Here is a 14,133-nt window from a genome sequence, read left to right on the forward strand (position 1 = left end):
AGATTCTTAGGCAATGCGTGGTTTCATCATTCTGACTGCAAGGAAACCAATTTAAATGTTCTCAACATGTTAGCTGTGCTATCATTACAGATGAAGAGTTTAATTAGCACACCAAACAATTCTCTAAAATAGTTTGATAGCTCATCTTGTATAGTAAAATGTAAAGTTCCTCTAACAGGTATGTCAATAAAGGAGTGAAAATTTAAGAAAAAAACTAATCTTACTACAGCCTATCAACTTACACCCAATAATAAAAATAAGAACACAAAAAAGGCATTCAAATAATTTTCAAATTACTCTAGGTTTCAAGTATTTGAAAAACATGACCAAACATTGAGAAAAATTAACACACAGGGCTGAATAATTAATTAAAAGAAGAAATGAAAATGCTAAATAAACCAATGCAAAGTTATTCAAACTCACAGGATTACATAAGAATAATCAAGAAGATGTACTTAGTGTGGTGTCCGGTACATGGTTGGTACAGCTGTTGAAGCACAGCTATCAATTAAAAACATGAACATTTATGGAACTATGAATGTAGTATATAACAAGTATATAACATGGGTAAGTATTTAAAAATATGGCAGCGTTCACAACACTGTGAGGAAAGAGGCTCTGTCATAATTAATGGTTTGGGTGTAAGAGGTTCATTCTTTTGAAAAACATTTTGATAATATCCATTTTTAGTAGTAAAACAAATACACAATATATAGTACAATATATACCATGTATACAATTGCTGTCATTTAGTTATAGTTTAGGTGTGTCTCTCTCCAAAGGGCATGGGGATGGGTGCAGTGGGAGATAGGTCCTAGTTGAGCATTGTTAGGTCAACTGGGGACATGTCCAGAGGAAGGACTGTGGGACTTCTGACTCCCTACTGCCTTTTGTTATTTTTGTTTTTTAGATGGCATTGTATTTTATTGCTCAGATTGGTCTTGAACTCCTTGGCCAATGTGATCCTCCTACCTCCATCTCTCAAGCATCTGGAACTACAGATTGGAAACTGAGCCTAGTTCCTGATTTCTGTGTTGGGATGTAACCAACCTCTTCTGTGTATATGTGTGATCATCATGATGTGATACAGCCTAAAGGGCCCTCACCAGAGCCGAACAAGTTAAGACTTTCATCCCCTGGAGTCTGAAAACCAGGATAAGAAAGCATCTTTTACTTAAAAGTTAGCCACCTGAGTGTTTTCTAGTAATCCTTAACAATGAGTTAAAATATACAAACAGTCATTACCACATTATAAAGGGAAATTGGAAATATCAAAATTTATAAACAAATTGATCTTAAAAACACAAGGGCACCATAAGATAAATACATAATATCGAAAATTGTCCAACAAATAAAAAGCATTTCAAAATAGTACAGTGGTGTTCCATGGAAAAACAATGTTTACAGATACTTATTCTATGGCATTCCAACACACCACTCTAAGACAGATGTGGTGATATACTGTGTACCCTAACAAAATTTGCCTGAAGATCAACGAAGCAGAGCAAGCCACAGCCACCACCTCTTACCCACAGACAGTAGAATTAAATTCTGTAATTCTAGAAGCATTTCCCCTTCCTGTTTATGATAATAAAATGAAATGCAGTCAGGATGATAGATGCTTCTCAGTTTCAGAAGCATCAGAATATGTTTACAATTCAAATGACAAAGATCCTTGCAAAAGAAGAGGCTACACATGACATTAAAGTTTCAGAATAACTGGAGAAAATACGACAGCAAGCAACTTTTTAGGAACCCATAGGGCCAGCATGTTTAACTTGTGTCTGGTGAGTTACATATAACTACTACTGCATGTCAGATACACACCACAGACCTCTACAGTCAATCTTCAACTATTATCCCCTCCTCTGTGCCAGGCTCTAAACACCCATGTCGCCAACATGTACCATCTCATTTAGTGTACAGGCCAGTCTCATGGCACAGGTTTGCTGTGCCTATTCTATAGATGGGGAACTTCCAACACACAGGCGATGAAGATATATCTACTTCTGTATATCTACCTCCCAAACTCCGCTAAACAATGGACAGCCATTTAGCACAGTAAAGGAAATTTTACAATCACATCTCAATATATATTTAGCAAAAGATACTCACTGAAGTATACATTTAATTCCCTTCATATCAGTATATGATTGTTCTAGTTAATGAACCCACTGAATTGCATGGCATACTAAAAACTAAAGAGAATTTCAGGCTTACCTCTGCCATGAGAACCTATTTATAGAGAAGAATTTTGGAGATGGAATGATGGAATAATTGCTAAGTTGTACCTAATCTTTACCCAAAAGCAGGATATTGTGGAATCAGTTAGCCTGACATCCTATGGAAAGACTGTTCTGGGAAGCTAGTAGGGGCAAATGCCTGATTCACCGCACTCAGGAGGTTGATTCAGGGGGATTTGCAAGCTCAAGATTATCCTCAGCTATATAGTAGCTGGGTCACTTGAGACTCTGTGTTAAAAAAATATGTGTTCAATGAAGAAGTGTTTAATGCAGAGAGCAAATGAAGGAGACTTTCTTTAGTATTTATGTTAGGTTAGTGACCTGATATATATTTACTAATTTAGAGTGTCAAATCATTCACAAGTTACTCTCATTTACCTTCTCATGCTGGCACAGTGGTTCCAGCCTCCTTACAATGCTGCAACTCCTTAAGACAGTTCCTCATGTTGTGGTGACCCCCAACCATAAACTTAGTTTTTTGTCCTTCACAGCTGTAATTTTGCTGCTGTGATGAGTTGCAATGTAGATACGTGATATATAGGTGATCTGTTATGTGACCCTGTGAAAGGGGCCTAAACCCAGAGGTTGAGAACCACTGCGCTAGTACTCTAACTACCACAGAAGCGTCGCTATAGGTTACAAAGACCCTTGGAATTACACAAACTGGATTTGGAAGAATATAGAATAGATGGATTGTGAGCTGTCCAAAGCTGTCCCCTCATTATTTGCAGCCATGGCTACCAGCAGTTAACAAGGAACTTGTCATGCTGTTCTGACATTAGCTAAGCCAGGTCGCTCTTGGCGGGTCACTTTGTGGGAAATATCCTGTTTGTAATCCTCTCACAAAAGACTGCTTACTGCATGTTCTCAGTTCTCTACTCAAATCAACAACATCTACATGAAATGGACTTGATTCTGGGTAAAAACAGATTAACCAAATGGTTTCTACTTGATTTAGAAAGTTTAAAGGGAATTAACTGCACAGAAAAAAGACGTTCTAAGGGACTCCACAAAGGTAATGGACCCAAGAAGAATGTTAACCATGCTCTATAGAAGAGAAGAAAATTTCAACTACTTTAATAAAGCAAATAAAACACTGTTATATAGAGCAAAAAGTAAAAAAGGCAGTACCATGAAAGAAAACTACAGACCAAAAGGACTTGAGAACAGTGGTGTGGAACACTGAGCAATGAGTAAAAACCATCCTACCTCACATGAAGAAGATAGTAAACAACAACCAAGAAATGCAACACAGGCATTTTAATTCTTGTTAGCCTAAATGTCTCCAAACTAAAGAAAGTACGTGAGGGGTTGGGGATTTAGCTCAGTGGTAGAGCACTTGCCTAGCAAGCACAAGGCCCTGGGTTCGGTCCTCAGCTCCAAACAAACAAACAAACAAAAAGAAAGTACCTGAAAGATTTAATGAAAAACAGCTAAGTTTCTTAATTCCTGTCTTCAGTGTTGTCTTGTGAATGCACACTGACTTTCGTAAAAAGCATTTAACAAACAACTTTGGTATTTTGGAATGCTAGGTGGTTTCATTCAGTATTACCACACACCTCATTAATAAATATAAGACAAATCAAATGATTGGCTTCAAAGTTGACGAAAATGCTTTTACAAAATTCAACATCCATTAGCCATAAAACACAAAAGAAGTCTTAAAAGACATTCCTCCAAGGTTGGGGATTTAGCTCAGTAGTAGAGTGCTTGCCTAACAAGCTCAAGGCCCTGGGTTCGATCCTCATCTCCAAAAAAAAAAAAAGACATTCCTCCATTTTATTTACTTGCTTTATTTTACAGTGATATAGACTAATTCAGAGATTCAGATCACCAAGAATCAGATATTTGAATTATATTTCAGTTCTGCTATGTGGACTTAGATAAGACACAACACAATTTTACTATATACCTCAGTCCCCTTGAAGCCATATTCATTAGATAAACAACACATTAATATCATATTATAAAATTATTATTTTATTTAAGGTGGAAACTATTAGAGTCATTGTTACTAAATGAAGAATGGGGCAGGGATGCTGTTATGCTCTTACTATGTAAAGTAGAGGTATTAGCCAATGAAATCGTATAAGAGAAATAAACTAAGAACAGGTGAGGAAAAAGTCTATGCATATTGAAGACTATAGAGGTGTATCATCAGAAATCCCAGGAGCTCAATAACATTAAATAAAATAACTTCATAAAGGATAAACAACTGGAGAGATGGCTTAGTCACTAAAGGCTAGGCTCACAACCAGAAACATAAAGGGCAAACAATTTGCATACAGAATCCATGACCTTCATACACAAAATATCAAAAAGGTGTTCAGTCAAAATGAGTGAACACTGTATGAAGTGAATGAGTGAATGAGTTAATGCTTGAATGAGTGGACAATGCTGTGAAGGCTCTCCACAGACCTGAGATGGGGTGTGCTACTTTATCTTCCTGTTGTCTGCTTGTAAAAAGCAGGATCCAGCAAATAAGAGTAACCCAAGGGGACATAAGGCCAGATTAGAGCTGGGATGTTTCTCAGGAAGACATGGGCAGTCTGAGAAGCTGAGGGTGCTGCTGAGGAACTGGGACTGTGAAAATGGGTGTGGGAACAGGAGCATTAGCAGAATGAAATGAACTGCAGTTACACAAAGTCCAAAACACTGAGCATCCTTACAAGTGAGTAGTTCAAGAAGCTACAGGTTTTGCTACATGATCTGAAACATGTTGTGCTTGAAGGATGTGCCTGCTCTTCAGGAAAACAAGCTAGATGCTCCCAACCTGAGGGTTCTGTAGGGAACAGCTACTAATACTCAAATTCAGTGAGTATCTGAAATCACACTCTATAAACTAATTTATACTGAGTGTCTTTGGAGAGTAGTCACAATTTTCCTTGGGTTGAGTTCTTGACTCCTTTAAAAACAATCTGAAAAGCATTCTGGGAGGCAAAATCCCTCTTTATTTTAGAATCTGAATGGGTGGGATGTGCTAGTTAACTTTCCTGTTTGTTGGTGTGCGTGTGCTTGTGTATGTGGGTGTGTGCACACTCAAAGGTGCCAGGACGTCCCTCAGCACAGCAATCCAGGAAGATGCTCACAGCATTCCTTTTCCTGGATGATAGCTGCTTTTCAATCTGTAGAGATGGGTAAAACGAGCTCCCTGCATTCATTAGCTTTTTTATGACTCACTTTTAATCAATTTACTGAAAATACTCTCAGAAGATAACATATTTCCTATAGGGAACAATTACTCTACTTAGTTCTAACTTAGTTCATGAAGATGTATACACTATATTAATAACATTTTTCCTAATACAGCTAGAAAAATTAGATTGTTTCTGAGGACTGAATGATTTAGAAGACAGTGCAGGAGCAGGAGAATAGGGAAGGTTAAAATTAAGATTTGTTAAGAGAATCTCAAGCAGATCATGAAATGGGCTTCTACGAACTTTGCAGAGAACCATAACTCAGTAAACATTTATTGAATGTCAATTAGCACCAAAGAGAAGAAACAAGCACTTTGAAAGTACAAAACAACTTATCACCATTATTACATCATTTTTACTATTATTGATATTTATTAATATGCTTGCTGATTAGAGGAAGAAATATTGAAACCAAGCACTTGTGGCTGTACTGGTTACAGACTTCAGGTGAGAATCTGCTGAATGGACATAGTACTAAAACAACTTTTGTTTTTTTAAAGATTTACTTATTTATTATGTATACAGAAGAGGGTGCCAGATCTCTTTACAGATGGTTGTGAGCCACCATGTGGGTGCTGGGAATTGAACTCAGGAACTCTGGAAGAACAGCCAGTGCTCTTAACCGCTGAGCCATCTCTCCAGCCCCCTAAAACAACTCTTAATTATATAATTATATTCGTAGATTAGTTCGTCTCTCAACTCACACCAGAGCAGCTTCTTCTCAATTACAAAGACCCATAACTGATCAAAATGCAGAGGAAAAGACGATATAGAGAATACCTGTACCATCTCCACCCTGTCCCCAAGTCAAGGCTCAGGTACCAAGACAGAAGAGAGTACCAAGAGATTCTAGGAACCAGAGGCAGTGAGTGACTGTTGGAAACAATGCTTTCTGGACACAACATGGGAGAGGCACATATGAACTCACTGTGATTGTGACAGCATGCATAGGACCTGCCCAAGGTCAAGCCAGACCAAATATCAGCACAGAAAGGGTAAGGTTGTCAGGAAATTTCATGCTAGCCAAGGAGCTGTTGGCATTTTATAGCTGTTGGGAGAGGGAGAGTCAGTTTTCTTTAATATTTTGACACTCATTATGTTGATCACTCTCTAAGGCAGACCACGCTCAAGCATACTAAGAAATACGAAACATATATGAAGTTTGTATGTTTGTTTTAAATAGCTAGTTAGTGAGGTCCAGGCTGAATTTCAAGTAGCAAAGCTGACACAAACAGTTTTAGTATAGTATCATTGGCACAATCACAAGATTCATGAAAGCATATGAGTCTACTCAGTACACACCATAGGAGGTGTGTTTCATTCTGGAAATAGATTCTCACTAAATTGATACTTAAGTTGTGACTCTGAAGAAAAATAAGGATGTACTAAGTGAAGGAAAATAATTAGAGTTATTAAAGATGTAAACATTAGAGACTGTAACACACAGGAAGAAATTCATCTGCAAAGGGTAACAAAGGGGGATGGTTTGGAGAAATAATTTAAGAAAAAGGATCAGCAGCAGTGCCCAGCAGAAAAGACCTACTGAACCATGACCTAGAAAGTTATAAAAAGTAAATGAGATTAAAACACCAACAATTAAGCAGATTATTGCAATGTGAAGACATTAGGAACTGGGAAGTGTGCTAGGCAACCCGCCACACCAAAGAGAGGCCAAAGAGCAGCAATGGTATACAAAAGGAGATAAAGACTCAAATATGACATGCATTAGGAAAAGGTTAGGAATTCAAAGTTGGACTGAAAAACCTTTCATGACTATAGGATGTGGGCAAGAAGAGCCACAGTTTCAGGCTAAAATACTGGTTGCCTGAAGGAAAGTGGACCCTGATCAGAACATGGCTCTTGAGGATAGAGTCATACTGGTATATATATTAGTTGTGCAAACTAATGGGTTTCATTATTATATTCTTGCAGATAGATATAATATATTTCCACCACATTTTACCACCCTCCCTCACACACCTGCCACCCCCTTCTCTTCATTCCTTTCTGCTTTTCCAATTGTCTCTATTCTACCTTAGGATCCCTTCATCACTAGCTTCTACTGTGAGCACAGACACCTGACTCCTGCCTGCCTGCATCAGGTTTGCACTGAAAATGATCATCCCTAGTTCTATATGTTTCTCTGGAAATGACATGACTCATTCTTTAGAGATAGCTAACATTCCATTCTGTAGAGATAGCACATGTGCTTCATCTGTTCACCTGCTGAGAGGCACTTGGCCTGCTCCTATGATTTGGCTGCTGCAAACAGGGCCGTAATAATACAGGTATGCCGTTGCCTCTTCCTCGTCTGACATCAACCCCTTCTGGAAGATTCACAGGAGTGGGTTAACCAGATAGCACGGGAATTCTACCCTTAAGTTTTGAGGAACCTCCAAACTAACTTTCATTGTTACTGAACTAATTCATATTTCCAGTGACAATGCAAAAGTGTTCCTTTTCTCTCATAGCCTCAGCAACATTTTTTCTGATTGCTTTCTTAATGATGGCCATTCTGGTTGCTATGAGTGGAAACAAAAATCTCCACATAGATTTGATTTATGTTTCTTTTTCTGTTTGTGTCTAAGGGATATTTTTTTTTAATTCTAGATATTGGATAGCTTTGCATCACTCTGAAAAATACATTTATCAGATACCTGAAAGTATTATATAGAGGCATTAGCTTTAGGCTAAAGGAAAAAGAAAGCCAACCACAGGGGGTTATCATAGAAGATAAAAATAATCATGATAGTAGTTAAGAATGATTCTGAAGATATGCAAACAAACATAGTCAGAGAATATTGATATTTTCAGTTATTCACCATATATCCTTCATTAAAGTTTCACTTATAAATTATTTTTACTAAATTATTTAGTAAAAAAAATGGTTTGGGCTATCCTTAATCAATGTGTGTTACTAACCAGTACCATACTACACAAATATATACACATATATTACCTATCAATATCAAAAATGGAAATGATAGATTTCTGGGAGCTTATAAATATTAGCTAAATTAGATGAAAAATTCACAGAGATATGACAATTTACAAAACAAAAAAAACTACAAAGAGAAACTACGAATAGTGAGATTTTTTTTTTCAAATGCAACTTTAATTAAAAGCCTTCCTGCTAAGAAAATCTTAGGTGTGGATAGTTCCACATGCACTGTTTTCAAATATTCTAAGGAATATGACATCAGACCTCCCATTTTACAAAATCAATATGACCTTCAATTCTACAAAATATTAGAAAATCAGCAGCTTTCCCATACTAAAGCATTAAAGATTTAATTACAAAGATCTCCTTGAAGGGATTCTATGGGCGGAAGACATCGAGGTCATGCTGGGAAAACTTGGAGAGATGACCAGCCACACTGGGGGAACCCTGAACGGTGGACTAATGGCTATGGAGCCCCCATAGGACTAGACTAGGCCCCCTGGATATGGGAGACAGGTGTTTAGCTCAAACTGTCTGGGGAGCCCCCAGCAAGGGGGATAGGGATCTGTCCCTGGCGCATGGGTGGGCCTTTTGGAGCCCAGGGTCTAGGTGTGACACCTTGCACAGCTTTGGTGCAGGGGGAGGGGCTTGGACTTGCCTCAGCTGAGTGTGCCAGGCTCTGCTGACTCCCCACGGGAGACCTTGATTTGGAAAATGTGGGGACGCAGGTGGGTTGTGGGGGAGGCTGGGGTGGGAAGAGGGAAGAGGGCATCTGCAGTTGGTATGTAAAGTGAATAGAAAAATTCTTAATTTAAAAAGGGGGGGGAGATCTTCTCACAAGCAAGAAAGACATGTATAATCACCAAGCCACCACCATTCAGTGGGTAACTACTAAGCATGTCACTCACCAGTTTCTACAAAGAGACCTCAAGGAGGCATGTTGTGATATGACAATGCAGGTTTCCAATGCTTTAATACTAATAAGAACTAATTTCTACTCTTACATAGAGACTGAAGTTCTATGGGAAAACAGAATTCTCTGAATTTTGAGTTCCTCGGGTAACAAAGAGGAAAGTTGTATGTGAATTAGGGAGAAAAGGAATCACAATATAAAGGTTAGCCACTTTGGGTCTACTAATTCTGTAGTATTAAAGCCAGCTAGAAGTTAGTGTACCTTTCACTTATTACAAGTTAGTTGCAGACAGACATTTTTTGAGGAGGAAAGCGCTTTGAGAGCAAGTTCATGTGGGCATTCTTGTGTAGCTCTTACTTCTGTGACAATCCTTTTAGAAGCAGCAAGAGAGCTTCTCGTGGGCTCCCATTCATCAAGGCTGAGAAGAGATGTAATTACTTATTAAAACTTCCCCCTAAACAAGCCCTGTCCTGCCAAAGAGTTCACAAAAGAAAGGAGCTGCCACCAGCTACCAGCCACAGGCCACCAGCCACCGGCTACCAGCTGCCAGCTCTTGACTCATGATTCATTTGTGTTCAACAAAGAATGATGTAGAAACTTGAAAAATTCACTAGCCATTCAAAATTTAACAGTAAAATATGTACATTCTTATTTTGAAATAACACTGATTGCCATCTTCTAGAATTTACATAAATAAAATACAATACCATAAAGTAATCAGTATGAGAGGTTCTTCTTGACTCAGTAAGAAGACATATATGACTATAAATACAAATAGCATGCCAGTGCGTGCCTGTGTGTTTGAACATGTGTCATATGGCTAGCCTTTGGCTAAGTATGTCATCACATTTGTGTCATGGCTGTGCATGTGTGGAACAAATTTTGTACATCAATAACAAGTACTTATTAACTATTTAACTGTTCAGAAGCAACAATGACCTTGCAATGACTTCTGCATATACAGTGTTCTACCTTTCAAACACTTCCATATCCACAAAGTAACTGATATTTCCACAAAAACTTATATGATAAATGAGTAATATCATTCTCATAAGCTTGCAAGTAGGTATTTCTTTTAGAATTTTACTTTTTCTCTCATTTTCATTAGAGCAAGAGAGCTAGTTAAGCTTTAAAATTACAAAGGTTTTGTTTTGTGGTTTTGTCAATAAAAGGGGCTGAGTAGTCTTCAAAGCCATAAGTAATATACCAGGTTCAGATATAAGCCATGCATGTGTGTGTGTGTGTGTGTGTGTGTGTGTGTGTGTGTGTGTGGATGTGGATGTGTGGATGTGTCTGTCTGTCTGTCTGTCTTTGTCTCTCTCTCTGTCTCTCTGTCTCTGTCTCTCTCTCTGTCTCTCTGTCTCTGTCTCTCTCTCTGTCTCTCTCTCTCTCTCTGTGTGTGTGTGTGTGTGTGTGTGTGTGTGTGCGCGCGCACACGCGCACGAGTAGAAGTATTTGATTTTAAGATTAAAGAATGTTAACAAGAATGTCTAGGAAAGACATCACCTTGTTGCCATGTGCTTTATAAATCCTCTCCTTGTTCTGATAATGTCTTTGGTGTTTAGGCATCTATGGGTTGATGGTCCCCACTACTCTCTAATCCCCTTGTGAACATGCAAGAGCAGAATTTTTCTTTGTTCTTTTTTAACAACTCTAAAGGACTAGAAAACCATGCATGAGTGCAACACTGTATTGTGTTGAGAAAGTGTAATTGCTTCAGGATTCCTTAGATAGTAGCACTGTGCTCTAAAGTGAGAATCTCTTCTTTCTGTTAAAGCACAAACAAGAGACAAAGTCCATCCATCCACCCTTCCACACTCTCAGCTCTGCAACCAACACATGCTCAGGAGATTAAGATTGGAAAGTGCGAGCCAGCTGTTTGGAATGAAGTCTGCAAGTCTCAGGGAAGTGAGTGAAGCTAGTGACTAGAAGGGCTTGTCACCTCACTGTACTAGCAGTCAGGTCAGTTTCAAAAACCTCCCCTGTTCCCAAGAGTGGAGTCAAAATTGCAAGGGGGCTTTTAAGGCCAGCCTTGCTGCCTCTTCTGCTCTGTCAGCCTCTCCCGTCCTGTTGAAGATGTTCCATGTGAAGACAACAGATCAGGACAGTGATGTAACCATTTTCCCCAATGACATGACTGTTATTCTCCTCTATTCCCCAGGCTATACTTTTGTTCTTATTCATGGTCTTTAATGTGAAGGGCCGATGGAGTTGGGGCTCGATTGGAGGGCTGGACACTAACCACGAAGGTACAGCTGTTCCCTGGACCTATACCCTCCCCAGCCATCTCACCTCCTAATATGTCCATGTCTCCCTGTTTTTGTTGGAATCTATAATCCCTCACACCATCCCTTATTCGATATATGCTTATATATTGATTGGTGTTTACTTGTTTTAAATAAATACAGACAACTCTGTAAGTAATATTATTCCATAGACAGATGCAGCAGACTTCCCTGAATGTACTGAAGAAGCTAGAAAAAAAGATCAATTCCTAGATTAAGACGCAAACCAGAGGCAGAAATCAAAATTTTTTCTTTTTTTTTTCCCACATAGAAAATTTGGATGTGTCTGTATAAACCATTCTTGAACTTCACCCTCATTCCTTTAAAATTTGTCCAATCAACAATGAACATCAGACCACTGAAAAACTTTGAAAACAATATAAAAAGAAGTGAAAATATTTCCAAATATGATAAAATATATTCTTTAAATGCAGTACTTCTATGTTTATAAATCTTCTGCGAATTCATATCAAGTTTATTGTTGTTTTAAGTAAGCCAGAGAAAGGTTTTTTTTAGCTCAAAGAGTAAGATCTTTGTATACTTTTATATTGAGTCTGGTAGATACTTGATTCAAGAAATTACAATTGCAAATATTTTTATTGTTGTATTCTGTGCAGTTGAAATGTCAAACCTGTTACCTGAAGAGTCTGTAGATGGAGATACCAAGATGGTACTGATAAACACTGTCTACTTCAAAGGAAAATGGAAAACTCCATCTGAGAAGAAACTAAATGGGCTTTATCCTTTCCATGTGACCTTTATACCAGAATTTTCCATTGATTCACTATCAAAATTTTCACAGGGATTTGATTTGTCATATGTTACTATTTGTCTAATTTGGATAAACTGTTAGGTTAAAATATAATCTACTGTTGGCTACTTAATACCTCTTACCAGAGAAAACTTTGCTACTCTAGAGGCAATGAGTTTACAAAGGACAGCTTCAGAAAGTGCACCAGAAAAGCAAAGATCTCCCAAAATGTCTACACTTATACCCCTCTTTCAGGCCATGTCCACCATCTACCAGGAAAGCTACCAGTGAAAGTTCAAAAAAACTAAGAAAGCAGCAGCAGTGTGTTGCCTGGGTGTACTCACAAGTCACCATGAATGAGTCCATAGATCTGTGGCATGTTCTGATGATAGATTCCTCTCAGGATAACTATGAGGAGAATCACCAGGAAAGATGGCAGCCCCCAGCTCAGAAGGCAAAAGAGCAGGTATCGCCTCTCGGTGTGTTCATCACTCATCACCAGCACGTACCAGAAGTTCACAGACTAGAGAAGGAAGCAACATGAGCAGGCTCTGGGTTAATGGTATAAGACACACACTCTGCTGGTGTAACCAGGCTCTGGGTTAATGGTATAAGACACATACTCTGCTGGTGTAACCAGGCTCTGGGTTAATGGTATAAGACACACACTCTGCTGGTGTAACCAGGCTCTGTGTTAATAGTACCAGACACAAGCTCTGCTGGTGTAGAGAGTCACTCAGTAATGAAGGTGAAGACCAGCTTAATAAAAACAGGTTGAGTTGGATTATTTTTTTTAGCTAAAATATTCCATAATTTCAGTTACTCAAGAAATCTGGGGCATTTTTAAAACTCTGGGAATGTGGGAACTATTTAGTTCAAAGGCCTTTCTCTTTTCCCAACTCTGTTCTACCGTAAACTTTGTTACAATCTTCTGAGAGTGTCTGTAAATACGCCTCTGAAAAAACTCACTCTCATCCAAACCACCTCCCACATGAACAAATACATGATGAGGGTAAAGAAATAAATGTGTCTGGGTTTTCATGGATTTTGACAGTTTTTTATATGAGCACCTAACAGATGGGAGGGCCAGGCTCCATCTGAACTGTGTGTATATGTGGGAGGGGACTACTGATTCAAAAACACAATGAGTGGAGAAAAAGACTACAGTCGAAAAAGGCTGTGGTCTGTTTTGCTTTGTCTATGTGTACTTTCTATTCATTCACTTGACTAATATTTACCAAGTACTTAGTAAATATCAGAGATCAGGCTAGCCACTAAGGACATATCACTGAAAGCGATGGGATGACATTTACTATTTTGAATCATAGATTCTAACAAAAAGGGCACCAAATGAGTAAGAGAAACGTTTATTTTATATTCAAACTATATTATGTATCTTCTAGTTCTCAGGATGAAAGTATACAAGGAACATGTGCCTTGAGTTGGGAGGATGTAGGAGCACACTGGACAGCTGGAAAGGGGTAAACAAAGCATGTAAATATTATTATTGGTCCCAAATACAAAATCAAGTTTGTGTCAAAGCCAAATCTAGAAGTTATATATTCTGTCTTCTATCATTTTCTTTCCCCAAATGCCTTAGTTGTCACTTAGTATAGTAATGACACTGGCTGTCCCATCATCCCATAATATCTACTTCCTGCAAAACTCACCCTCCTCAAGTTAATATGGTGGAGTGTGGGTATAAGCGAATTTCACTCACACTCACATTCAATGAGGAGGACCAGCTTGGAAAGTAGCAGCATTTGTACAGTCTCGGTCTCCTTATGCATGCACAGTTCTTAG

At 38.4% G+C, this 14,133-nt stretch overlaps 1 protein-coding gene across 1 annotated transcript in view; it reads right to left on the reverse strand.

Moving 5' to 3' along the window:
- The window catches only part of Adgrv1 (adhesion G protein-coupled receptor V1), a 506,561-nt gene that overhangs the window by 155,809 nt on the left and 336,619 nt on the right, over nucleotides 1–14,133 (reverse strand). Inside the window, exon 86 of the mRNA XM_036207476.1 lies at nucleotides 12,675–12,853. Within this exon, the coding sequence (XP_036063369.1) occupies nucleotides 12,675–12,853 (179 nt within the window). The remainder of the gene's footprint in view (nucleotides 1–12,674; nucleotides 12,854–14,133) is intronic.

This window comes from Onychomys torridus, chromosome 15 (assembly GCF_903995425.1).
Source record: "Onychomys torridus chromosome 15, mOncTor1.1, whole genome shotgun sequence".
NCBI classification, from domain to species: domain Eukaryota; kingdom Metazoa; phylum Chordata; class Mammalia; order Rodentia; family Cricetidae; genus Onychomys; species Onychomys torridus.